At 42.1% G+C, this 27254-nt stretch overlaps 1 protein-coding gene across 2 annotated transcripts in view; it reads left to right on the top strand.

The window, feature by feature from the left end:
• The first annotated feature begins 238 nt into the window (after positions 1-238).
• DNAAF9 (dynein axonemal assembly factor 9) overlaps positions 239-27254 on the top strand; it is a 67361-nt gene continuing 40345 nt past the window's right edge. For both annotated transcript variants that reach the window (XM_082281950.1, XM_082281949.1), the window contains exons 1-10: positions 239-334; positions 9606-9685; positions 15029-15148; positions 15964-16088; positions 19385-19481; positions 20741-20847; positions 23253-23330; positions 24422-24520; positions 25304-25359; positions 26352-26487. In XM_082281950.1, the coding sequence (XP_082138076.1) occupies positions 252-334; positions 9606-9685; positions 15029-15148; positions 15964-16088; positions 19385-19481; positions 20741-20847; positions 23253-23330; positions 24422-24520; positions 25304-25359; positions 26352-26487 (981 nt within the window). In that variant the 5' untranslated portion in view covers positions 239-251. The remainder of the gene's footprint in view (positions 335-9605; positions 9686-15028; positions 15149-15963; positions 16089-19384; positions 19482-20740; positions 20848-23252; positions 23331-24421; positions 24521-25303; positions 25360-26351; positions 26488-27254) is intronic.

The raw sequence follows: 27254 nt of genomic DNA, 5'->3' as shown, positions 1-27254 counted from the left end.
ATCCGCATCCCCGCTATGTTTACTCCCAGCTACCGGCAGCTGTCCAAGAATTCCCGGCCGCACTTCCTGCGAGACGACAGAAAAATTCGGGATGAATCCTGCGAGGGCAGAAAGGCAGGGAGCGGGGGGAGCGGTGCGGGTGTGCCACGTCGCTCCCCCCCGGGCCGAGTGGCGCGCGCGGCGCGGGGCGGGGCGGGGCGCAGGGCCGCAGTGGCGGAGCCGCCCCGTCCCTCCGGCGCATCGCGGTCGCCATGGCGCTGTGCGGCCGCTCCGCGCTCCTCCCGCCGCCCCCGCGGCACCGGCCCCGGCCCCGAGCCCCGGGGCCCTTCGTCAGGTACCGGAGGGGACAGCGGGGAAGGCGAGGAGGGGGATGACAGCGAGCGGCAGGGCTGCGCTGAGGGGAGCTGTGGGGTGGAGAGGGGGTATGGGGCGTGGGGGTATATTGGGGGGCGCGCTGAAGGGGGGAGGGATATGGAGGGTTTCGATGAAGTGAGGAGGGGTTTGTGTCCGAGAAGCTGAGGTTTTCACAGCTGTGGCGCTGATTGTGAAGGAAATAAGGTTAAACGCCTGTTTGGGGGCGTTGGAGTGGAAGGGATGGGGGCGCAGGGCTTTGGAGGCGCTGAGGTGCGCTGGGATAGAGGGGTTGGGGAGGAGTTGTAAGCGGTAGGATGCGGTGTTAAGGGGTTTGCTGGGGGAGAAAGTGGGGTGTTCACGGAGCTGACGGTGCTGATTGGGGATAAAATAGGGATTAACACCTGATTGAAGGCGTTGGGGTGGGAAGGATGGGGGTGCACGGCTTTGGGGGTGGGACAGAAACGATGGGGCATTATGGAGAGGATTTCTGGCGTGCCGGGGCACAGAGTTGTGGGGGGTGTTGCGGTCGGATTTGAGGTCATTAAAGGGGTTTTGGGGGGCTGGAGCAGCGGGAGCAGCATGTGGGGGGCTGGGAACGGAAGGGAAAGGATTGATGGGGACAGGTAGATTTGGCAGGTGGCTGCCAGGAGGGAGGTGTTGGTGGCCTTGACAGGACGGCAGACAGGGGCCTGATGTGACCTTGTGGATGTAGGGATTGGCAAAGCCGGAATCCTGCTGAAGGAGGATGTGTGGGAGGCTGCGATGGATGAGGAGCAGGAGGACATCAAGGGGGGCTTGGAGCAGGGCTGGTGTGCAGAGAATGGGCTTGGGGTCGTGTTTCTGTGGGGATAAACCTGGGACTGATTTGGGAGGGGATAGGCACAGGCTGCCTTGGCAATAGGGAATAAAAAGGCTTGTGAAAGGTAGGAAAGGTGAATTAGGGTAGGGATGGCCGAGGTTTGGGAGGGGCTGAGGGATTATGAAGAGAAAGAAGACGTTGTATTTATGTGGGCACTTGCTGGGGGGCATGTGGATACAAAGGTAATGACATGTCCTGAGCTTCAGAAGTATGTGGGATAGGGCTTGACAGGAGCTGGGTCATGGGGACATCTGAGATGGTGGCATTGGCTCAGGTGTCAGCTCAGGTAGCTGTAGGTTGCCAGAGCTGTTTCCTTTTGGAGACTTACGGTGCACCCATATGTATGAAGCTGCAGCCCATTATCTGAAGGGTTTGAATAGAGGAAACAGCCTCAAGTTGTGCCAGGAGAGGTTTAGGTTGAATATTAGGTAACGTTTCTCTGCAGGAAGGATTGCCCAGCACTGGAACAGGCTGCCCAGGGCAGTGGTGGAGTCGCCAGGTATTTAAAAGGCATTTAAAAGACATTTTTGTGGTGCTTAGGGACGAGAGGTTTAGTGGTGGCCTTGGCAGTGGTGGGGTAACGGTTCGACTCGATGGTCTTAGAGAGCTTTTCCAACTGAAATGATTCCATGATTCTGTTTTATGGTACCACAAAGGACAACCCAGGAACTGAAGTGCTTGATGCTTTCAATAGTTACAGCACAATACATGGAAGTATTCACCAGTGGGAAGCCAGATAATAAGGGAATGGGAATGTTGCACGTGAATCGCAGACAAACACTTGGCCAAGCTACCTGAGTCTGTGTTTGCTGTAGATTTTCAAATAAAACACAAACAAACACCAAAACCAAATAGCTTTTTATGTTTCGTACAAGGAGAGAACAAAGGCATTTTCACTTTTTGGATAATTTGCCAGTGAAATGAGGAATTTTGCAGTGAGAAAGAGAGAAATGGAGGTTGTTCTGCTTGCCTGAAACACGTGAATATGGCTGTTCTGTGCTGGTTATGTTCCCTCTCTGGCTGCAGTTAGAAATTGAATTGATAATAAGACAGAATGAAAAGTGACCTTTTCAAATAATTTTTTCACTGAATAAATTTATCTTAATTGCTTAGAAAGAGCTTGTTACTTCTTTAGAGCTGTAAAGTATCTAAAAATTCATGATGGGTAATGAAATGCGAAGATGGTAAAAAAAAAAAATGCTGAAAGAGAAAATGGTTTCCACTCCAGCCTTCCTCTTCCTGAGTGATTTTTGTAATCTGAGACCCTATTTTAGAGTTGTCATGAGAACATTAAGAGTCTCTGAACATCTGCAAGCTTTTGAGCTCCACTGGGAGATGCAGCCAGCAACTGTAATTTGGTGCATTTGTAGGAGCCATGTCATCTGTTAATTTTTTTTTTCCTCCTCAACATTCAGTCTTGTGCAGTTCTTTTTTATTTTTTATTGTCAGGCCAGATGGAGGCCAGTGTTTGCCATAAATTTCCCAGGCAGTCAGCAGATAGCAGGCAGTTAATAAAAATAACTTAAAACAAAACAATCCGTTACCCTCCCCCCCCGCCCCCAAGTTCCCAAACAGGAATGGAAAAATTCTTCAGACTATATAAAGACCAGAGAAAGGGCCAGAGATAATTCTTGGAGTTCTTCCACATACTTCAGAGTTTTTGTCTGCCATGTGGCACCTTGAGCCTGGCGACCCTCGACATTGTAACAAGTAAAGAATAGGTTTGGAAACAGAAAGAAAAAAATCCCTTAAGTAAGAGAGGAGTGCTGCCCAAAAAAGGGGAAGTCTCTTTGGGAGGTGATGTCATCTTTCATGTGCCTGTGTTTAGTGGTGAATGAGTGTTTTCCTTGTGAATACAGGCACTTCTGAACAAAATTTCTGTTAAGTGCTTGTTTTAAATATCTCCATCAGAAGATCAGTGCAGATTTGTTCTATTTCAGAGCGCTCTGCACCCGCCCAATCTGAATTACCTTTATGTAAAACAGAGTAAGCAAATCCTCATGATTCATTGTCCGTGTTGGTAACATAATACAGATGAGTTCTCACCATGTGTCCGTGTGGGGAAATGCAAAATGAGTCCTTGGGTTAATTTTTCTGTTGTCTCTTCCTCTGTGCTTAACATTCTCCTGCTCTAAACTGTTCTGTTGTTAATCACATCGTGGTTAAATATGTGGCTTTTTTTCCATGGATGGGGTATTTGGGAGCACGGGACCAAAGAGTTGTTGTGGTTTCCCAACCAGTTTTTGTAGGGGACTTGTCTGTGATGAAAGATTGTCTGTGCCCATGTGTTCCTTATGTAATTATGCCGAGGTTCAGCATTTTGTAAGAGCACAGTTTCACTGGACTTTTTTTTTTTTTTTTTTTAAGGAATGCACTGTATTTTAGCAATGCAAAGAGAGAGCTGATTTAACTTGCTGAAGTACAGGAGGAAAAAAAGAGTAATAACCCCCATTCCTTGAATATGGATGGTTTTCTGCTACGTTAGGGAAATAAGAATGCTTAGGGTCCGCTACAGTGAAAATTGAGGGATGTAGAACCATATGATTGGTGGAGAGGTAAAAGGGAAATTTGCCAAGGTAAGGAGCAGAGCTACGGCATTGACTCAGCTGCTCGTGGACCTTCAGGTGGAGTTCTCCCTTTGTGATCATCCAGCTTGAACTGAGGGCAGAGCATCTGATTTGGAGCTTTGTGGCCACGTGGCTGCAGAGGTTGTGGCCCAGGAATGGGCCCTGAAGGTGAATTTAGTCTTGAGGCACCGTAGCTTAACTTCTGATTCCTGCTCCGGTGCCAGGCAGTGCCCTGTCCTTTTAATCAGAGTGAGCCATGGCAGAATAATCACCCTCGAGCAGAATAATCACCCTCAAGCTGCTGGTCTTTGCTGTTTCTTCAATTATTGTCATTTTCTCAGCTGATAATGTTTTCTGAGGGGGAATAGCTGGTGCTCTTCATAACCTGCTGCAGCTTAAGAAAGTGTAAATACACTCAGGGTTTTTGTAGATCAGCCTGGTAAGGAGAGAGATCAAGGCTGAGGGTCTGACTGGTGTGTAAGTGATGGGCAACCCATCATTTGATAAAGATTTTCAACAAGTTTGTGATGTGCAAATGGCATCAGGCAGTTCCAGATGTCTAGTAAGGAGTGATTCAGGCTTGTTCCTGTGTGCTTTGAGGTCTCTGGATTACAGAATTGAATACTCCTGTCCACTTAAGGTCAAGAAGTAAGGAGTTTGGTCCTGAAAACGCACCCAGAGTCTTAGTGTATTTATCTATGTCCAGTTTTAATATTTACTTCTCACTGTTTCTAAAAAATGACTCTATCTCCTATTTATAGATCCCTATGCTTATTGCAGATTAATTTGGAAAATAGCTGGAAAATTGTCATATATGTTAAGGTGGGTGAATGTTGTCTTTTGTGAGTGCCAAGCAGTGAAAGAGTTATTTTGAAATCCATGAAATTCTGAGAGTCTTTAGCTTGGCCTGACTTCTGGTGTCTGTTTTCACAGCTACAGTGAGGTGGGGATAATGTCAGACTGTGGGAAATCCAGGGAAATCCTCGACTCTAAATACAAGCTGACAATGTTTCTGATAGAAATCGTGAGGTCAACAAAAGACCCCAGAAAACTAAACTTGATTTTTCGGGGAGTAAAGTGGAAACAGATGGTAATAACAGCAAGTTAATAAGACGTGAGATCTGGGGGAAGAAAAACCCCGTGATTTATCATTCTATTTTGTTTATTTATTTATGGTAAATCGGGCAGTTAATGTTGAAACCATTGTCTTAGGTAGACAGCGCGAATCTATTCAAGTTATTCCCTGCTCATTTGAGGATTCGCCCCAGCTTGCCAGGGATATCTCCGATTTTCCCCCTCGTTCCCTGCCATCCATCAAACCTCGGCCACGTGCGGTTTTTCAGAGCTGCCAAGCCTTTGTGGGGGAGGAGCGAAACATCTGCCAATATAAGGCGAAACACACTGAACACGGCAAAATCCCAGCCTTTGTCAGCTGAATTGGGTGTTAAGCACAGCTGCAGCCCTGCTATAGGCGTATGGCGAGCCCGGCTGTGGGAATCCACCGGGAATCGGGCAGGGATCAATGCTAATATTGGTGCTGCCTCGGTGCCGCTAGATTACCACGTCAAGAAAAGGCAATTTGCACGCAGGCGAAATCCAGCCAGCAACCAGGGATGCGGGAGAAAAAGCACCGCATTGTGGGAAAACAAACGCAATCAAATGGAAATTCAAGCACCGCGTGGCTTTCTTGAGGAAATGTATTTGTTCTTTGTGATTGAGAAAAGCACAGTTGTTAATATTCTCTTTATTTGCCAACAGACGTGCCTTGCAGCGCCGTGTCTGTTACCAAGCTGTGACAGGCTGGCTGTTGTAAAGCGAGGTACTTTGCATAATTAGTGTGAAGACGTGAACAGATGAGCACTAATTCTTAGAAGTTAATGATTGTCAATTATCTTCCCCTTTTTTTCTGGATCTAGTCCAAGATTATCGGAATATCAAGTACCTCAAGGTACAGTTCCTTAATTGGCCCAAGTAGACTTTATTGCCAGATGTCACCCCAAAACGTGGCTTTGCCTTTTGACCTGCCTTCATCAGCAGTCAGGTCAGCTTGCTGTGGTTTGAAAGCGTTGTTTTCTTTTTAATTCCTGGGCTGGAGGTTGTTTGGATCCATAAGCTGATCCGACCTGACACATGGCTTCAAGATCGTTAGTGCAGACACAAAGGCAGCGAGGAGGGCAAGACTGTCCCTTGCAGCACCGGGAGATTTTATCCTGGCTTAAAGTGACACAGAAACCCCATCTTCTGCTCAAAAGTGGTGCAAAAATTCCCTCTTGACCTGTTTCCACTTCTTACCCACTTCAGAAGGTTGTCTCATGGGATATGGGTGGATAAGTAGCTTCCAGCTCTTGTCTTGCCCAAATCTCATGGAAATCCAGCATTTTGGAGCTTCCTTGGGACTGTGTTTCCAAATATACCTAATGGTGATTTTTCAGCAGCAGGTTACTGTAGGTTTAGCTGTGGTTATGTAGATGGTGGATCCAGATCTTCCAGGGAAGCATCCCAAGGCCCACAGGTTTCAGTGGAGGTTGTTGTTTCCGTTTGAATTTGTGCTGCTGGGGTAAAATGAAAAGGAGTAAAAAAGTCAGTGCTTGTTTTGGAGACGGGAAAAGTCACGGATTTTTGTTCCCAGGACAGTCTCTTTGTTTTTGTCAGATGACTGTTTAATGTGAAATCCAAGAAAATGCCTTTATTTCCCCCCCTCTGACTTTATACACAGTTTAGCCTGTATTGTTTAGAACCATGTTGTAAGAATTCTAATTATTCTCTTCCCTGTTTCTGAATGGCATCTTTCTTCGGGCACACAAGTCTTCTGTGTTTAGTGTCAGCCTTTGAATGTAATGATTTATCCACACTTGAAATGACATTGAAAATTTTTCTGTGAAGGAGCTTTTTCAAAGAATTCTCTCTTAGAAACCACTTCTTAAATGAGGCAAGGAAAAATATTCTGCTAATGGTCTGTTTAATATTAAGAATGAAATAAATATCTTTATTGGTCATGCATGTTGCTGTGAAATAATGAACATATAATTTGCTCTTTGCTTTCACGTTTTGTGTCAGGACACATAGCACTGACATGCAGATTTACTTGCCAGAAATGTCTTAGCAGCTTCATCTGAGAACTTTAAATATTTTTAAGGGCTGTACCAAAGTTATAATTTATTTGAAAAATAATGGAAGTAATTCTAGGAGAGTAAAACTCGTAACCTGAAAACTTACGGAAGGAAAAAAATACCCAACCTGCAAGAACTCTCCTCCCCCAATTCTTCTTCCTCTTTTCTACCCACCACTTGAACTGATGAGAAAGTACTTTCCCAGAACTCAAGAAGCTTAAATCCCATTTATTTTGCTTTTCTCTGCTCTGGTCTTCTTGCACAGACTCATAACACTACTTCTTTTAAATGATAAATGTGTGTTAGTGGATCACTCTTGTGTGGAAGCCTTTGAAATTAAAATTTAACGATCTTAGGAACAGCTTACCTTGTTTCATATGGTAATGTTTTTTAATAAATGGAAAAATCTTTCCCCTTGAGTTTCCGTACTTGTTCTTTGTCAAATTGAGTTCTAACTATTCCATTCTTCTATAAGTGATCAGTATAGGGGGAAAATGACAGCAAAATCAAGCTATGTATTCCTGCTGTGTTTATAATGGACAAGAAGTTTTAAAAATGTTACACAGTCCTGAAAAACCTGGTTTTGGCTGGAGAATTACTTAAATTTGCCTTCAGAGTTGACCATGAGTATCAGAGGGATTATTGCATCTTGTTTCTGAGGAGCTGAAGGGAAATCTCCCTCTTGTGCCCTCAGCATTTTTTCTGTTGACTGTTTCTTTCCTCACTCTGAGCAGAAACAGGAAGATGCATCCTCTGATAAGGAAAATGATTAAAAAGTCACTCTGGGAGCTGCTTGCTGAAGTCCTTGGACATGCTTTTTCTCCATTTTGTCCTTCAGATCCTCTAAGAAATCATGGAAACGATTCCTTTGCAGGCAGGTCAAGAGCATTTTGAGGAGGATTTCATTTATGGGCAGCTTTGTACAAAAAGTTGTTTCCACGTTCTTGTTTTTTTCACAGAGGCTCCAGCGATCCTGCAGCTGCTCCTCAAATAACTGTGGGCTTGTGCAACTTGTGCTGCTGTTTCCATACCAACAAATGAAACAAGTCCAATTTGTTTGTGCCCACAGTGAAAAGTCTGGGGATTTTTTTCCTGCTCTCTATCTCGTGATATGGGAAGTATGAAAAGATGAGCACTGCATAGCTTGTAATGAATCATCTCTCACCCGGCTGGTCTGGGCTCCTGTTTAATGATGGGATGAAAATCTTCCAGAATAAGATACAAAATCTTAATTTTGTCTAGCTCTGAGATTCAGTTTTAGGTGAGGTTTGAAGGAATGAATAATTAGTAGTTGCTGAAGTGTGCAGCATAAAGGTCAATGTGGTTTTCATGAATTTCCTGGCATCACCCATGTAGGCAAACATCTGATAGTACCTGATGAAGTGTCTTTGCTGTCACCAGTGGCTTTAATTTCCATTTCCATATCTAAGACTGGATCAAAATATCCATCCATCCATCCATCCATCCATGATCCAGCAGAGTATATAATATAAACTGGAAAGTTTCAGGTCAAAAGAGTAATTGAGGGATTCAGAACTGAAACATATGTCTTAAAAATGGGAAAAATTAATTCTGGAGTGGTTTGCACTGACTTTGTGCTTCCCATGAAAACATCTCTAAATGAAGTGTTGTCTGTCCTTTATCACTGATGTTTGAATTTCACTTAGATTAGCCATAATGGAAACCTTTCATCTTCATTCTTTCAGAGAAAGTAGAGCACAATAATTGTAGTATTGCTGAAAAGACCTATTTGCTTTTTTACTTGGTTAAAGTAGTGCTGAAAATAGAAATATTTGACCTTACTTTATTGTTTGTTTGAACTGATCATAAATTTAGCTCTGTTTGAGTGTTTCTGTGAGAGACATTTGTTTCCTGGAGCTGAACAGCTCATGGTTCTATAAACAAGTCTATAAACAAGAAATCCCATTCAGTAATATCAACAGTGAAATTTCTTGTCTTTAATCTGTATTTAAACAAACTCACAGAACGTTGCCTGGAAGCATAAATTGTGTTGCTCTCTGTATGGCTGTTGTAGCTGAAAGATGCATATTGGGCAACTAAATTAAAATTTATATAATAAACTATTCACTTTGATTATAAAAAATCTGGTTGTTGCAGATGGAATTTTTGCCTCGTTTAAAGACAAATATTGGACAGCTGAATTAAAATTTATATAATAAGCCATTCATTTTGTGTGTAAAAAATCTCAGCAAGACTTGGCATTGTTTCATTTCTCTTTAATGTTTGAATTGATGATCTTGGAGGTCTTTTGCAACCTTAATGATTCTCCTGATGATGCTGGAGGTGCTGAAACTCCTCTTTCCCAAACTCCTGTTGGGATATAGGTACTCCTGTGGTCCCTTCTGATGTTGTTTTGCTTTTTGATTCTTTGACAGAGAAGGGAATTGCTGCTGGCCTGGTGAGGGCAAACCTGAGCAGCAATTTTTGCCAGGTTGGAGATTAACAAAGCATGTGGATAGAAGGGATAGTTACAGGTTCCAGTCTTCTCACAATGCTGTGGACTTCATCTTTTAGTGGGCAAAAATCATCGGGAATGGTTTGATTTAAGGTCCATGTCTCAAGAAAAAATACCCAAATTGAAGTGTGTCCATTCAGTTTATATAATAAAGAAAACAAAGCTGGGTCAGCTCTTCAGTCTCCCAAACTGACATTTCACAACAGCGACCTTGAGAACAAATTCTCTTTCTTTTGCAGCTGCAGCCGCCTCCGAAATATTCAGAGCATCCTGACACAGAGCAGCAAATCTCAACCTGATGGAATCCTCTGCATTTTAGGTTAGTGTTACATTTTTCTGTTCTCATTATCTTGACAAAGATACCACGAGTTTCAGAAAGAAGTCAGTCATCTCCTTGCTGCTTCAAGCCCCAGCCTCGTTTCTCAGGGAATGAACAGTTGATTGCTACACTTTCTTGTCCCTAAACAATTCCTCAGCCTATTTACTGATTTTGGGCAAAAAAGTTTAAAGAGTGGCATGAGAAACCTGGGAGGCAGGTAGGAGTTAAATGTTGGCACATAAACAGCATGTGGTTTCAGTGTTTTATTTCTTCTGGAATTGGGAGAAAAGGGCAGGAGGAAATAAAGGTGCATGTGCAAGTGTGCTATAGAAAAACAACAGGGGTTTTGTACTGCTTTACTACGATTTCACTGACTCTTGGTTCATATTATATAATCGGTGTCAAGATATTAAAGGAAAAATCAGACATTATGATTGAAAACTTGAGTCCTTAGAGAAAAGGACTGAGGAGTGATTGTTTAAATAATATATTGCAGTTAAAGAGAAGAAGTCTGATGTAGCCCTAAAGAAGCTCTGTGTAGGGAGTGATACAACAGTCTGATTTGTTTAGGATTTTTAAATTCCATTTTTAATGATGTAGCAAAAGAACTTAAAATTCATTTACTGGCCCACAAAGTAAAATTTATAAATATATATATAACCTCATTCTCTTGGAGTCAATGCAAGCTGTACAACATGCCCCTTGATACACTACATTCTCTGGGGTAAGAGGTTAAATCTCTGGCTAAGTAGTAACTGTACAGCCAAAAGGTCTGTGAGGTCACTGTGTCAGCCTTCCAGTGAAACTTAATCATACAGGATAAACTCCTTGGGTTTTGTCTTTGCTGCTAATTTAATTTCATAAAACATTACAAGTTGTGCCATCTCACCGATGACACTGCAGTATTTAATTATTGTTAACTCTGAGACTGCAGAAAGTCCCAGGTAAAGAACAGTCACTGAGAGCATGGCCCCAGCTTTAAGGAAAGCAAAGGAATTGCTTTGTGTAATTCTCAGTGTCATGTGGAGGATTTAATTCTATTCATAAGACCATACCTCTTAGTAGATAAGCACTTGTGGTATGGAAATATAGGAGGTGCATTTTGTTGGGAGTCTTGTGCTTTGCACTGATCTCTCAGCACCCACAATGGGGCTCTTGTTTGCTCTGACCTGGCTCCTGTAGCCTGCAGAATTTCTGGCATAACTTCCATTAAACAGGCATGTCACTGTTATAAATGCATTAAATCTGTCATCAAATACAAGCTTCAGATGACAAAAAACATGTAGTTTTACATCCTGAGTCCTGTTGACTTGTGTGGAAAGTGGATGCTCATAACTCTGCTTTTTTACAGTCTGTGCATGTTCTGTTTCACTTGGCTGCTTTTAATGGCCTGGAGTAAATGCAGTTGCCTCACCTCAACTTCAGTTTCATACTGGCCTGTGAGATAAAAACAACATAAACTTCCAGAGCTTTGCTTCAAGTTCATTAATATTTGTACTGAAATTAAACCCAGCATTGTGATATCCCAAAGAGAGATGAGAACTGACCCACTGTTGATACAAGTATTTAAATGTAGTTCCAGCTGATTTTTAAAAAAGAATCCTCTGATCTGAGTTTGAAGTGGTTGCATGGTAACATTCCTGCATTTTCTGCTGGGGAGAAAAAGCCTCACAACTGACGGGAAAAAGGAATTTGGACGTTGGCATGTCAGATGTCTTTAAAAAGCTGTGATGTCTCAGCTGGAGTGTGTTGCTGTTAAGGCTGGTCTACTTAAATTATACTGTAAACTATTGTTTATGATAGTGGTGTTTCTTGCAGCTTTCAGCAGAGATTTTCAGCTCGTGGTTCAGTTGCTCTGATTTCTAGGAATGTGCATTTACTGTTAGCAGGGTGTGTCTGTACCTGACTGTAGTTGTAGCTGCTCTGATTGTGGATCAAACTGTTTCACTATTCAGCACAGCTTGAGCTGAATTTTTGCAAACATTGATACTTACTTTTTATTCTCTTCTAAGAGTGTGGGGATACTTTCAGGGCTGTTCCAGTAAATCTTTATTTTACCTTGGTTTAGTTCACACGTTGCTACTTCTGTAGATTATTTTTTCTCTGTTATATCCATCTTACACAGAGCTCTTCCTGCTGGGGTTTCTCCCACATTCTAAGAACATTTAGTACATTGCACTGACAGTGCATCACATTCCCTTTCCAAACAGAGACTATTTTAAGGATTATTCTGCCAGCAGTTCCACAATTGTGTGTTGGTTTTGGGCCAATGTCTGAAGGTGATGTGTCCATCGCCTCCAGCCTCACCTCCCTGCTCCCTCCGTGATGTCCCCACGTGCATTTTGCATCGGTGCTGGTGCTGTTCGGTATCTTGCACCCACTTCATCTTACCGAGCAGACAGATTTTTCCCGCTGGATTTGGCCAGGATGTTTTCTGCCGATTTAGCAAACTGAATGGGCTCGCTGAGGGGCAGCTGAGCCCTGGCTGCAGGAGCAGGAGCAGGAACGGCTCCTCGGGGCTCAGACTGAGTCATTGTCTGCCCACACCCTGGCGATGAGCTGGGAACAGGCGGGGGAGTTACCAAACTCCAAGCTCAGCTGGAGACAGGCGTCGGGGTTTCCTAATTAATGGCCTTGCCCATTGTTCTGGGGAGGACTCCTGATATGCTCTCGGAGGTATCTTATCTTGGTCATTGTTTCATTTCCTGTTTGTTTTCTGCTAACTATATCTGTTCCTTTAACTCCATAAGTTTCTTTAGAATAGCACTAAAGCCTCTGTGTGAAAGCTTCTGTCTGGATGAGATACTTGAAAGACCCAAGCAGACCACAAATCCCAAATATGCTGCAGAGTTCATGGTTTTCTGTTAGACTGATGCCTTCCCTGCATGCCTGTCAGTGCTCTGAAAGCAGTAAATTCACCCACATCCTCTGTTACAAGAGTTAAATGTGTCAGCTGTCCCCCCTTAACATCTTTTTGTTTTCTCTTCCCCTCCTTTTGTCATTAACTGAAAAAGCAGGGGTTTGGTGTTTGGCTTGGAAGATCTTCCCTGCTTGAAGCTGGTGCATCCAGATAAAATCTCAAACTCTTCAAGTGAGGGTGACATCATAACTGGTTTTTGGTTTTTTTTTTTTTTTTTTTTTTTTTTAATGAGGGCAGGTTCTCATTTTTCTTCTGATCTTCCAGAAATTGCAATCACAGGATCACAGAATGGTTTCGACACTTCCAGGGATAGGGCAGCCACAGCTTCTGTGGGCATTCCCCACCCTCACAGGGAGCAATTCCTTCCCAGTATTCCATCTAACCCTGCCCTCTGGTACTGGGAAGTCATTCCCCCTTGTCCTGTCACTTCATGCTCTTGTCCCAAGTCCCCCTCCAGCTCTGCTGGAGCCCCTTTAGTCACTGGGAGGGTCTCTGAGATCTTTCTGGAGCCTCTTCCCCAGGCTGAACACCCCCAGCTCTTCCAGCCTGTGTGTGCCAGATTATTGCTCCTCTGACAGCCTTCAGAAGGTGCCTCAGTTAGGGAAGTAATCAGTAAAACAGATTATCTTCAGGACATTGTGTGTGCTCACTTTCCAAGGTTGCAGCTGATTCTAAGGAGACGGATTACATTTAAATAGAGTTCGCTAAAACAATGGGACAGTTTCTTCCTGAAAGAAGGGAGTCTCCACTTGTTTGTAACTAAAATCCCACCTAGACACAAGGGCTTTGGCAGCAATAATTGGATGTTGAGTCCCATTAAATTCCGGATGACATTGGTGTGCCTGCTTTCATGGGGCTGAAAATGTAAATAAAATAGAGGGACACATATGAATGAGAGGTCAGAAACAGCAGGAGAATGAGGATTCAAAGATTATGGAAGGAAAGACTTTTTGAGGGCTGAGAAAGCTGGGACAGATGTGAGGCAGCTTCTCCATTTCCCAACACAGTCAAGGAATCACAGAATGTTTTGGGTTGGAAGGGACGTTAAAGATCATTTCAGTCCACCCCCTGCCATGGGCAGGGGCACCTTCCACTATCCTGGGTTGCTCCAAGCCCTGTCCAACCTGGCCTTGGGCACTTCCAGGGATGGTGAGTCCCAAACCTCTCAGAGTACGTCCAAGGAGTGCAGTGGTGCAGTGTGTGGATTTGAAGGAATTGAATTTGTCTGTTCCATGGTTTTACACCAAATACCAGATACCCTGGAATACCTGTGAGCTACCCAAAGCTACTGAATGAACAAGGAGTTTATAAGACGTGGGATTCAGTAGCTGGATGCAGACACAGCATCTGGTTAGCTGAAACATAACATGAAAAAGGAGCGTAAGTAGAAGAACCTGAGGTTTGTTCCAATTTTTGCCAAGTTCAGGTGACTCTTGACTAGTTTGGTTCCAATTTAAGTCCTGAGATTCAGATGTCCAGGCCATGTTATTACATTATCAAAGTCCTGATCTCTCCTTTAGCAGTGGTAACAAATCCTAATTTCTTGGCAGCCATTCCACTGTATCCTAATGTAACAAATTTTAACTGGTTGGCAGCCATTCCACTGAATCCTAATAAAACTTGGTAGGAAAACTTGCCATTAGAGGATTTTTTTGGCAGTGAAGACTGGTGACCTCTGTGAAATGTGGATGGCAAGGATGCTGCTTAATGTGCAGTTTTACTTGTTTGAGAAAACTGGATTTATTACAGTAGAATTATGAATTGTGACTGTGACTGTCATCCAGAGAGATGAAAATACTTTCTAAATCTGTGACCTCATTCCTTTCTTCTTGTATTTATCTTCTGTCTCCAGATATGCTCCAGATCTTCAGTTGTTTTCATTTAATTTTCCCAAGGACCAAGAAAGGTTTCCTTGGAAACTCTTTGTGCCCCATATGTTTTGTCAGAACATCTTTTCACAGTTTGTCAGAAGCCTGCACTGGCTCTCTGGTGACTCAGGGATTGCACTGTAACACTGATAAGATAATGTTTAATCATGTATTCTAAAGCAGGAGATTTGGGTCACGGGATTAGTTTGTTAGGAAGCTTCAATCAAGAACATATTAATTAGAATGCATCCTGCATCCAGACAGATGTGTGAATTACTAGACAAAATGGAATTTTTGATGCAGAGCACTGCAAAAACCAAGACATTTAAATTTTTGAAGGAATACTTGTGGATTTAGGTTGAAATTGGGATGTCAGCATGTGGCAGCGATCTTGCAAAAACTCCTTTTTCCCTCTCCTGTTCTCCCAGTGTGTTCAACTGGGGAGTTGAGTTCATACTCCTGCTTTAAAGTTTAATAAATTGGGGAAGAAAACAAACTTTTCAGGTGTACAGTGTTAGGACACACAACAATTCCCCTGTGGTTTTGCTTTTGCAGGGATAGACAGTCGATACAATGAAGGGTGCAGGGAGCTGGCAAATTATCTGCTCTTTGGTTTGTACAACCAGAACAACAATGACTTCGAAAGGACAGGCTTTCCTGAGGAAGTTCTGGATGGTGAGTAATGTTCTCAGCATGTTTTACCTGTTCTGGATGGAAGATGAGCAGAAAAAGGGACACACACACAAAAAAAAAGTCATTAAATCTCAAGTTGTCTATCTGTGCCTGAAAATATCTTCTTAGAAACACTGCTGAAGAACTCATTCTTTAAATGATTAAAGAATATATTTCATATGTTTTATGCTCCACAAGTTAACCTCAAATGTTGTAAACTTACACAATTCCAGCCCATTAGTTCAGTCGATGTGTGTATGTACATGTTATTAATCATTGTGTGATCACACCTCTGTGGTTCTAAAGTACTTGAGCTCTTTTTCACTTCAGCACATTCACTCACCTTTGTCATATTTGGAAGGTGGCCAATCACTGTGATCACAGCTTATTATTCCCTTATTTGCATGAAACTTTTGGATATCTCCCCCGCAGGCTGTGGTGGTGTTAGTTTTTAGTTGGAGCAGCTCTGATGTAATTTCAGGCAAGAGCAGCTGGAGTTTAGACTTCTGGAAGTGCTCTGGGAGGACTCATCCTGACCCTCTTGGCTGCACAAAGGACAGGCTGATGCAAGTTCTGTGCAAGACTTGGGAATGACCCCACAGTTGTCTGGAACAGTAACAAGTGCTCTTGTACTTGGAGCTGCATGTGGCTGCCAACTGTTTCTTCTTCTTGTTTAAAAGAAATAAGGAATTCCACTGCATTCAGATAGTTGAACAATTTTCCTTTTTAATGAGGTACATGATAGAAAAAATGCTTTCTGTTCAGTTTCTTTTGTGTGTGGAGTCCTGATGCTGGAATATTTGTTCTGCTTGTTGCAGATATAATCATATTAATAAAACCTGACAGTGTTCATCTGTACTGCAACCCTGTGAATTACAATCATCTTTTGCCCTATGTGGCACACTGGAGGAACTTGCATTTCCACTGTCTGACTGAAAATGAGGTAAGTGAAAAATGAATGCAGACAAGATTTGTTAATGAACTTGTTAATGAACTGATCCTTGAAATGAAACTTTTTTTTAACATTCTTTCCAGAAGCCTTTTTTCACTTTCATCCTCAGCAGGGGAGTGATCTGTGTGTGTATGTGGGTATTAATCATTTGCTAAAGTGTGCAAGAAGAATATATTGTCAATACTTCTATTTGTTGGAGCGTGAAGACAAATTGCTCCTCTCTCCCAGCAATTGCTTTTGTTTTGAAATGAGTCAGTGATCTTCTAATGAGGGAAAAAACGTGGGTTGTGAGAAATGCAGAATCTGAATCAAATATCCCAGTCAACAGTGAGATTTCCAACAACAGCCTTGTTTGCTGCCAAAGCAGTGTTTGCTTTGGTTGCCAGTAGTTTTAGAATATTAGAAAAGATGGGCTTAGTAAGTAATTTAAAATCAAGAATCTTCATTATGTATTTTCATTTTAACTATGAAATCTTCCTTTCAAGAACTATTAACCTCATTTCCACTACATCCCGTGACTGATGTGAGTTTCATCTTGAATTTAAAGGTCAAAGTATTCTAGAAAAACTCAATTTATTGTTGTGAAGTATTTTTAGAGGAGTAAAAATTGAAAATACTCTTTGGGTGTAGAATAAGGACCTTTTCATTCCAGTTGAGACTGGAAATGCTTCTTCCTACATTGAGTTCTGTGTAGTTCCTTTTCTAAGTTAGAATTACACAGAATTCTGCAGGGAGTGGGTTTGTAGCCTGTGATGTTGGTGGGTGAAGCCAGTGGAGAAATGAATGGGAAAGTCAGGGAGAGAAACCTTTTGTTCTGTTGAGTTTCCAGCCTGAAAGTGATGGGGTTTATAATAGACTGATTGTGTTTTTATGTGGCTGGTTAATAGCTTAGATCACAGAATTAGGAAATAATTCAGGTTACAAGGGACTTCTGGAGATCGTCTTGTCCAACCTCCTGCTTCAGTGGTGAGATCAGATCAGGTTGCTCAAGGTCTTTTTGCAGCTGGATGCAGAAAGCATCCAAAGACGATGACTGCAGAACTTCTGTTGGCTGTCTACTCCATTTCCCCACTGTCCTCCTCTTGAAAAAGTATTTCCTTTTGTCAAACCCAAGCCTTTCTTGTTTTAAATCATGCCTTTTGTCATGACCACTATGGAGAACCTGGCTTCACCGTCTCAGTAATATTTTGGTGGGTTTGAGGTGCACATATTGAGCAAGCCTGGATCTCTCCTTCTGGGGCAAGTGATCCATCCCTCTGATTGTGGTGGCTCTCCACTGAACTTGCTCCACTTTATAAATACCTTGTCCACGGGTCCCAAAACTTGTTGTGGATACAGTTCCAGGAGTGCAGCAGAGAGAGGGATAATTTTTGTTAGGATAAAACAGCTGAGCTCCAGGTTACAACATGCCCTATCAAAACCTAAAGCCTGGCTTCATAAGGCTTTTCTGTTGCCAAAATCCCTGCTGAAAGGGCAAATCTGATGCTGAGAAAACACATGCACTTTGGAATCAGGAACAGAGTAGTTCTTACCACACAGTTGCCAGTGCAACTGCAATCTCAGCTCTTGTATTTTAAGCTTCATCTGCTTAGGGGCTTTGATATGATTTATCGTGGTAAGTAGGAACCTTAATCACACAGTGTTGGCTTGAAATAATGATGTAACTGGCAAGGTAAGCCATGTGCCTCGTTCTTTATGAAAAAGAGGGGAAAGGTTTCGTTTTTTTAAGGTGAAGATGCAGTTTTACTTCACTGCTGCTTGGTGTGAATGAGCTGAGCACTTCCAGTCCCATTCCCAATGTATAAGAATTGCCCATTTCCTAGATTACTGCTGAAAGACAAACCAAACGTTGCTGTGTCAGGCTTTAAGTGCATCCTGTTTACAGGAGAATTGCCTGCAGTGGCTTTTAAGTACTTTTTTTAGTGATAGAAATAACTTCCTAAAAATGAAACCAAAAAAGTGCAAGAATTTTAGAAATAAATAAAACAGTGCTGTACCTGGCTCTGGCAAAACCTAGAGCTCCTCCTTCCTTTTTTCCCTTCCTACTTGCTTTAACTAAACCACAGGAATTTAAGTGAATATCCTAGTTACTGGAAAAAAAAAACCAATTTTTTTTTAGGAAATGCCCTTGTTTTAAGTGGCCAAATAGGATAAAATACTGAAATTTGATGTAGTAAAGTTGAAGTGGCTGTATTTATTCCTGCAACAGCAGATTGTGAGCAAGCCTTTAGCACCCTGCCAAAACCCAAGTTCTTATTCCAATGACATTTTTAAGTCCTGAGAAACTGGCAGTTGTTTGGGGCTTGGCTTTGAACTGCAGCTTTGATTTGGCTTCCTGGGATTGAAGAAGGAACACGCCACAGAGGAGCTGGGGCTGCATCTTAAATTCAGGCTTGGCTTAAAAGAACTTGTTCTCAAAATAAATGTGTTGGGTGTACCCTGAAGCTCACAAAAAGTTCATAATCATATGATTTGCCTTGATGAGAAGCTCAGACCACTGCACATAAAAATAAAATAGGCAAAACACCTCTGCCTTCTGATCTTGCTCCATAAAACAAGTGGCTCTTGGAGAAGCCAGCAGGGCTCGACCTGTTGGTTCCAGACTTGCTGCTAAACTGAGCCTTTTCACGTCAAAGTCAGTGTGTTTTCAGGTTTGTGTGCTGTTATAAAGGTGATTTGAGTGTGGTTTGTCTCTTCAGTCTGGTTTTGATGCTTTTCTGAGTTAGGATATTTGCTCTTCAGTCTGCTGAAGTCCCCAGTTCAGGCAGTGTTGCATGAGGGTTTCTCTTCTTCTTGCCTCCTCCTTTTCCTGCAGTTCACCTCTCCCTCAGACCAAAACTGGTTCTCATTGCCTAATCTGTGACCTGAGGCTTGTTCTGTCATTGATTTTCCTTGCTTAGTGTTGTTTAGCTGGTAAAACAGTATCTTATTTCAGTTTTTCTTCCCTCAATGGCATGTTGGCACATCAGTTGGTCTCAAAGTAACTTTTATCTTTCAAATCTAGATGTTAAAAGACTTCACTGAAAGCCAAAAATAAAGTTTATAATTATGCCTTCATCTGTCATGATTAAAAGCCTTGCTCTGAAGTTGGATTTTTTTTCCAATTTCCATTGGCTTGAGTGCATCCTTGCCATGATGGGATTTCCAAAATACAGAGAATAAAGAGGCTCTTGAGCTTCTGGAGGCTGTAGGCGATATTTTAGTGGTGTACATGCTGCATCTTCTCTTTATTACCAATCAAATTAGGGCATGCCTAATCCAATTTGATTTGAAATGACTTCTTTCAGTATGAAGATGAAGAAGCTGCAGAGGAATTCAAGATTTCCAGCTTTGTGGACATGGTCCGGGATTGCAGCCGCATCGGAATCCCCTACAGCTGCCAAGGTAGGGTGGTTTATGCTCAGGGTGAAAGTGTTTTTGCACCCTGCAACTTCAGGGAATGAAGATTTCCTTGCCTTAGGAGAGAAATAAGGATTAGTAAGTCATTAGTTTCCTTTTAGCCTCTTTTTCCTTAAGAGTTGAATTTCTTTCTGAGCACTGGAAGCCCTCAGAGTTCATCTGAGGAATGAATGCCCCCAGCATGAGGCAGAGAAATGATTTGCATTCAGAGACGTGTCTTGAGCTGCTACAGAAGTTCTCTGTTCCCATGGGAGCTCCAGATAAATCCTTCTTTATGCAAGGGAAGAATAAACATTTCTTTATGCAAGTTTCCTTTTTTTAGTACTGAAAAAAACTGCCCTGCACGGCTTCCTGTTGGGATCTGGAGCCAGCCTTGAGCCTCAGCAATGTAATCTTGCATTCTTTTTTTTATTCCTATTTCTTTATTGCTTCCCTTAGGGAAGGGTGATACGCTCTGACTGCCTGGAAAGTCATTAATGGCTCATGGGGGAAGGACACGGGTTCTGTGTTAGGAAGGATGAGAAGAAGTTGTGTAGCTTGAGGCTGATAACAACACTTCAGATGATTTGCAGCTACACCAGGGAGTGGCAAGAGGAAAAGTTTTCCTCTCCCCCAACTTAAAATTCTGATTAAATGGGGATGTTGGAAGAAATTCCTCCCTGTGAGGATGGTGAGGCCATGGCACAGGGTGCCCAGAGAAGCTGTGGGTCCCTGGAAGTGTCCCAGGTCAGGTTGGACGGGGCTTGGAGCAACCTGGAAAAGTGCAAGGTGTCCCTGCCTGTGGCAGGGGGGTGGAATGGGATGGGCTTTAAGGTCCCTTCCCACCCAAACCGGTCTGGGATTCTGGGATGTTGACAGTATTTGCTTAAGGCCAAGTATTTGAGGAACTGGAGTAAGCAAAGCTCCCTGTTTATTATCTTGAATTTTAATAGGCAGCTTCGTTAATCAGCTTGTAATGAAGCTTGCAAGGAGATGTGGAATATCCTGAGAAAAAGGGACAAAATTTGGGGTGTAGAGGAGCTTCTAAAAGCTGCCATCTACACAAAAAATATTTTTCACTTAAAGATTTTCAGTTGTACAAAGATGGGATAAATGAGACCCTCTGTGAATCTCAAGGCCTCAGAGAGAGCTGAAGTGCCAGGATTTGGGAGGGAATGTTGCTGTGCTCGCTTTGCAGGCCACCTGCAGATATTTGACTGAAGTGCCAGGATGTGTGAGGGAATGTTGCTGTGCTTGCTTTGCAGGCCACCTGCAGATATTTGACATGTTCATCGTGGAGAAGTGGCCGATCGTCCAGGCCTTCGCGCTGGAGGGCATCGGCGGCGACGGCTTCTTCACCATGAAATACGAAGTGAGTGTTTTCCTTGCTCGTTTGCTTTCCGAAGCAGGAGTTACTCATGAAGTTATTTTGTTTGGAAAGTACTTTTTGAAGTGATCTAGTCCTGACTCATTGCTCGAGTGAGCTGCTAAATTGGATAAAGTTTTTTGGGATCTTGTAAAACTGAGTTTTAACTGTGCCAGGATGGAGACCCCATGGTGTTGCTGAGATTCTGTTTTGAGCTACACAGCACTTTGTCCTGGATAAACCATTATTTGGACATTCTCCCCAGGCCTCTGCCGTGATTTAGAACTTCTTTCCTTTCCTTCTAGAGCCTCCTCTACCAATAAGCAATGTTTTTACCCCTACATGGATTTTTTTTTTTTACCCCTAATTTTTTAGAGGGGTTATAGATCTTCAAGAGCTGAGCAGGAGGAGCTGGTTAGTCACAAACACCCTGAGATGAGCTCAGGAAATAAGAAGTGACTGTATTTCTTGGGTCACTGGTTTTGACTGAAGAGATGCATCTCCTTCTCTCACTGACATTTTATATTCATGGCTCATCATACCCTGCTGAATAGGGCATCAGTCAGGATTTGTTTGCTCCTATATTTGATAATGATTTGCTGTTCCACTCTGAGCAGCTTCTGTCATTGATTTGCCCATTTATTAATTATGCTCTGAACAGCATTTTCAGATGACAGTTTTGCATTTCTGTACTTGTTTAAAGCTTCTTTGATTTCATTTTTTGAACCTCTGCCACAGCAATGCAGATGTCCCATTTTTCTTATCACTCTTCCATTTTTACAGCCACAGTGGGCTTTTGTCTGACTCCTGATAGCTGGAAAACCCCCAGAGAACTAATAGTGCCATTGTTAAAGTCTCATCATATCTAGAATTGTACATGCTTGCTCAGAAATCTGTTCTGTGAGTTCATGTTCATTTTCTGAGCACTGTTCTCTTTCCACTGGTTCCTTTCTTCAGGCTTTTTTTTTCATTCCATCACTGGTCCTGTAACACCTTGTGGTGTGAACCTGGCCAAATCATTAAATACAGAGTGCAAACAGATGAGCACCTTTGGGGAGAACAATCAATAGTCCTTCTTGATGTCTGAAATGAGTCAATGAAAATTTGACCGGCAGTTCAGGAGCTGTTTGGGTCTTTAATTGCCCTTTAATTACCCCAGTTCATTTCATAAATCTGTGGAGGCTCTGCAAAAATGTTGAGACACTGTGGCACAGACAGAACCTCTCCTGTGTGATCCAGGGAGTTGATCCTGTCTCCAGGCACTCCTGAATACTTAAAAAGGAGCAGGGAAAATTCTTGGACTCCTTTTTTAAGAGCAATCACGTTGGCTCTGGCAGTCCAGCCAGCTCCAGCTGGAGTTCTTGCTTGCTTCCTCCTTGAAAATCATGAGGGGATTTCAAGTGGGAAGTGACATTCTTGACTTCTTACGTGAGTGTTTGTGTGGTTCTCTGTCAGGCAGCTGCTCTGTGTCACTCATGGGGGAGGAAGCCAGTCTGGGAGGGAAGTGCATTTGGGATCACTGTAAATAATCTATGAATTAATACTTCTGCCATTATTAAAAGGGGAGTTTTTAGCTGCATTTTTAGCTCAGACTTTCCCTCTGAGATTTTTCCTCGGGTGTGTGTTCTCTAAGATTTGAATATAATTGAAGGATGATAATTTAGGATTTTTCCCAGTTTTTTAAAGGCAATTGCTCTCTTACTGCAGAAGTCAGAGTTGCTCAAGATGCTGTAATACAGAGAATTTACTGATAGCTGGATGGAAGTGAGCTCTGGAAGTCATTATTAACCTACCTGATTACATGAGTACCTGGAAAAACTCTAAAGCAGTGGGTTAAGAAAATTCCAGCCAGTGTTGCATTTTTAACTGAGTGAGTGGTGGGGAACCCTGTAAATGCAGAAATCATTCAGATGGAAGCATCCCTTAAGAATATATTTTTAAATATCACTCTCATATGCATCGTCCTACTACTTGGAAGAAAGTATTGCAAAGTTAAACTGTCTTAGCCTAAATTGAAATCAGCTTGGAGCAAGAACTCGCTGGTGCTCAGGATGAGTAACCCTGGAATCTGCTTCTTGGCTGTCTTAACTCAGAAAACTCATCTTGCCCTTCTGCCTGCACCAGCTCATGCTGCTCTTTGCTATTAAACTGAAAAACTTTGTGAAATGATTTGTTTGGAGGATGCAAAGAAAGATTTGCACAGAGTTCAAACCCTCACTGGAGGAGATGAGTCTCTGCACTTGGATCTGGTCAGTTCTTTTGTAACAGGGTAAAAATATTTGTGGAATCAGAGTTAAGAAGCACTGTTAGACAGGACAGTGTGTTAAAGGCTGCCTCAGTGCAGCTTAAACCTGAATCTGTGGCCTTCTTTGTGGTGTTTTTCACAGAAATGTGTTTAAAATCTCTTTCAGTTAATGGATGTCAGTGTTGATTTGTGGAAGACCTACAGCAAAATGGATCCTGTGTCCTTGGAGGATTTGCTCTTTGAGGTAACGCAGGTGAAATGTTCTGCATCAGCTCTTGCTTGGTGTAACCACAGAGTAAAAGTGTTGTGATTTTGTTTGGTTTAATTACGTTTATGGACTCAATCTACAGGCTCTGCCTGCTGTTGCGTGCAGAATCTCCTTCCATTCCTTAAGTCTACCAAAAACTCAGCAAAACACCAAAATAACTTGTCTTGGTTTCCTTGAATTTTAGTTTGTGTGAAATTCTCCTGGAAGTTTTTCTTCATGTCATTAAACCATGTACAAAGTACATGAAGCTGCTGTGTTTTTGTGTGTTTATCCTCCTTTTGCAGCTAGGGGGGTTAAAAAAATCCCCTTTAACACACAGCCATTCTTCCAGGAGAAAAAAAGCACTTTTTGGGATGCTTTGTAACCCCTTTAAGTGGGGAACAGTGACACTCAGTGGCTGCCCTGATGCTTTGGGAAATACAAACAGTGGGAAGGGATTCTCACATTAATGCCATGCTCTGGTCTCAGTGCTAGAGGAGAAAGCATTGTATAAATAATAGTATTTATAATTTAATAGTATATATCTGTTATAATTAGTGCTATATATTAATATTTTAGCTTGACAGCAATTTAATATGTAGCAAATTCAGCAGGAATTATTCTTTATTAATAAAATATTAGTAGTTCACACCAATTTGGTTGTTTAATCAACTGCTGTAATGAAAATTAAAATATCATAAAGTTTTTATGAGGCTCTCAGTTTAAGTAATTGCTCTCTGATATTTCACCTCTCCCTCTCTGTGTGGAAGTGAGATTAATGTTTGGGATTTACCCTACACCTGTTAAGTCTACTCTGAGCAGACCTATTTATCATAATTCGAAGTTTTCAGCCTGAAAGTTGTTGTTAAATTGATTTAAATTTTCTGAAAAAAATAAGCATAAACCACACACCCACAAAAAGACACCCTGAAAGCCAGCAGAATGTCCTTATCTTTTAAAACATATTTATTTTCTTGAGTTTGTTGTTTCATTGGGCAGTCTGTATTCCAGTGAAATATCACCTTTGCCTTCCTTTCTCTTCTCTTAACACTTGCCTTCGGAAGTAATGTCAGATATTTTCCTTCTAGGATTTAATGATTTTTGAACACCAGTGGACCAACTTTTTTGCTAATTTTGACACTGAAATTCCCTTCATTCTGGAACTTTCAGAATCTCAGGCGGGGGAGGTAGGCCTGCTTCAGCAATCCTTGAAAATCCTGCTGTTATCCATGCAGAAGGAATAATTATTCAGCATTATTTTGTTTTTTTTTTTTTCCCTATCTCACCTTTCATGTTTGAGGAGTAAAAATGCATGGTTTGGGTTTTTTTTAAGTCACCACCCACCTTAAAAATCCATGGTATGATGGCTTAGGACTGCTGGGGTAATTCAGTCAAGTGTTTGCTTGCTGATAATTCAATTTAGGTGATTTATATATGCACAAGAGATATTTGTAGGTAGATTAACTTTCATTTGGATGAAATCTGGTATGTGCAGGGCTTAACCAGTTGAATTTGCACATATCAAGCCTCGAACATAACTGAGGGGAGCACAGAGCATGGGAGAAAATAGCACAGGATTTCTGGGGGTGGCTGTTGCTTTTGAAGCATTTTGTTGCTTTTTTGATGCATTTTGAAGCATTTTGATGCTTTTCTGGATGCATTTTGAAGCATTTTAGTGCTTTTTTAAAGCCTTTTTTTACTTCCTCTGGGATAGTGGAAGGTGTCCCTGCCCGTGGAAGGGGGTTGGAACTAAATGGGCTTTAAGGTCCCTCCCAACCTAAACCATTCAATGATTTAAAATATGAGAGACTTAGTGATGTTTGTTTGTTTGTGGAGGTTGGAACTATTTTTGGGGGTTCAGGAGTTTTCTTTGAGAAGGACAATTCAGGTTTTTTCTTAATGATAGGATATTTCACACTTCTGTTCATGTACTTCTTGATAATTTTTTTTTTTTTTTCAATTCTTCACAGCCCTTCAGAAGTTATTTCAGCCATGGCATGATTTCAAGCCATATAACAGATAACAGGTAATTATTACCCATTATTCCCTGGGGTGTCAATAGTTCCTCAATATTTTATTTCCATATCCCTGATGCCATAATGCTTAAAATTCCTTGTGGGATCATCTCAATATAACCCATTTCATACTGGAAAAAAAATCCATGCAAAGGCAGTTCCTGGAAGGATAAGCTGAATTTTCACAGGATTTAATGCTGTAGTTCTTACATGTACCATGAAATTTTGTGCATCATGATCAGTTCCTTTCCTGTTCCATCCCTGGAAACCCCAGCTGGGTTGGACAGGGCTTGGAGCAGCCTGGGCTAGTGGAAGGTGTCCCTGCCCATGGCAGGGGGTGGACTGAGATGATCTTTAAGGTCCCTTCCAACCCAAACCATCCTCTATGGCAGAGTTTTAACTGAAAGCTGTTGTTTAGCTGAAGGTTGTGTTGCAAAATCCACGTTGTGCTGTTTTGAGCTAAATTGAGGTTTGTTTATCTTCTTGAATCTCTCTGCACATTCTTCAGTATGTGGAACAAACCAGTGGAATTCAATGCCCTTCGTTGTTGGCAGCATCCTCTGTTGTTTGCATTGCAATACTGAAAAGAAAATCCTTGACCTCTCCAGCTGAGTCTTGGGCCCAAAGCCAGAACTGAACCCAAAATAGTTTTGTTTGTTTCCAACACGGTCTTTTCAGGGTTTTTCAAGATGGTGAATTTTAAACTAAGCAGCTTTTCAAGGCAGTTTAAGATAAAAGAATCTTCCAAGAGCATTGGGGAACAGCCTTGAGATATGTTATTGTATTTTAAAGAATTGATCATCTTTTTAATGCAAGTGGGTTTTTTCTTTGGAGTTTGGTCTTTTCAGTGGGAAGTTTCGTGCAGCTTTAGTAATTTTTTTTGATCCCACTCTTGTAGTGAGAAATTCAGCAGTTGATCCATTACACTTGAAAGCTTTGATTTCACTTGTTGTTTGTAAACTTCCTGTGATGTTTTAGTGGTGATTCCCTCTCTCCTCCTAAGCCCGAGCCGGCAGCCCTTTGTCCTGTTTGGCAGCCACTCCACGAAGGAAAACTTGAACTCTGGGAACTTTAATTTTCCATCTGAAGGACATCTGGTTCGAAACACTGGCCTTGGTGGAAGCACTGCCAAGCATATGGTAAGCCTCTGGAGAACTTATCTGAGATTTTAAAGCATTGTAGATGCTCTTTTTCTTCGTATATTTTTTGTGGTTATCTTCCATAAGTTAAATACTTCATTCTTCTTAACATAAAGCAGCTTAGCAATCCATCAGTTTAAGGAACAAATTTGCTTTTTCTTTCTCCTTCCATGTTAAACCATACTGGATTCTTAATCAGGGGACTGCTGAATGAGTTTAAATAATTTGTTCTCTGTAAAAAGACAACTGGTGCTGTAAGTGGGTGGGGGAGAGGGAAATGCTGTTTGTGAAGATCTGTGTCCTGGCCACAAAGTGAAAATCTTCTATGATACACTTAATGTGACACACAGATTTTATTTTAATCACATTTGTTTAGCCATTTCTTAAAAAAGAAAATGAAAAGACCCTTTTTTTTTTTTTGATAATACCTTTATGAATAAACCTGGGATCCTGACGTATGTCCAAATTCCAGTGTGTGCTCAGCAACTGTTGATGAAACTCTGAAAAGTCTTTCATAGTTCCAGGACTGTTCTGATGAAGTTGTAAAGATGAACTTGTTTCCATTTCCAAGTGAAAGCTTGGTTGTTAAACATTTGCTGAGGTCCGTGGCTCGTTGCACTGCGGCGCAGGGGCCGTGCCTGGGCAAGCGACCCCAGGGAATTGGGATCCTCTGGCTGGAGGGCCTGGGTGGCTCCAGAAGGCAACTGGCAGCGAAGGAGGAGAGAGGTAGAGTGTGGAGAGAACTCCCTGCTGCCTCCAGGGGCTCT

The sequence above is a fragment of the Coloeus monedula genome (assembly GCF_965178545.1).
Source record: "Coloeus monedula genome assembly, chromosome: 5".
NCBI classification, from domain to species: domain Eukaryota; kingdom Metazoa; phylum Chordata; class Aves; order Passeriformes; family Corvidae; genus Coloeus; species Coloeus monedula.
This window is presented reverse-complemented; position numbering and strand designations above follow the sequence as displayed.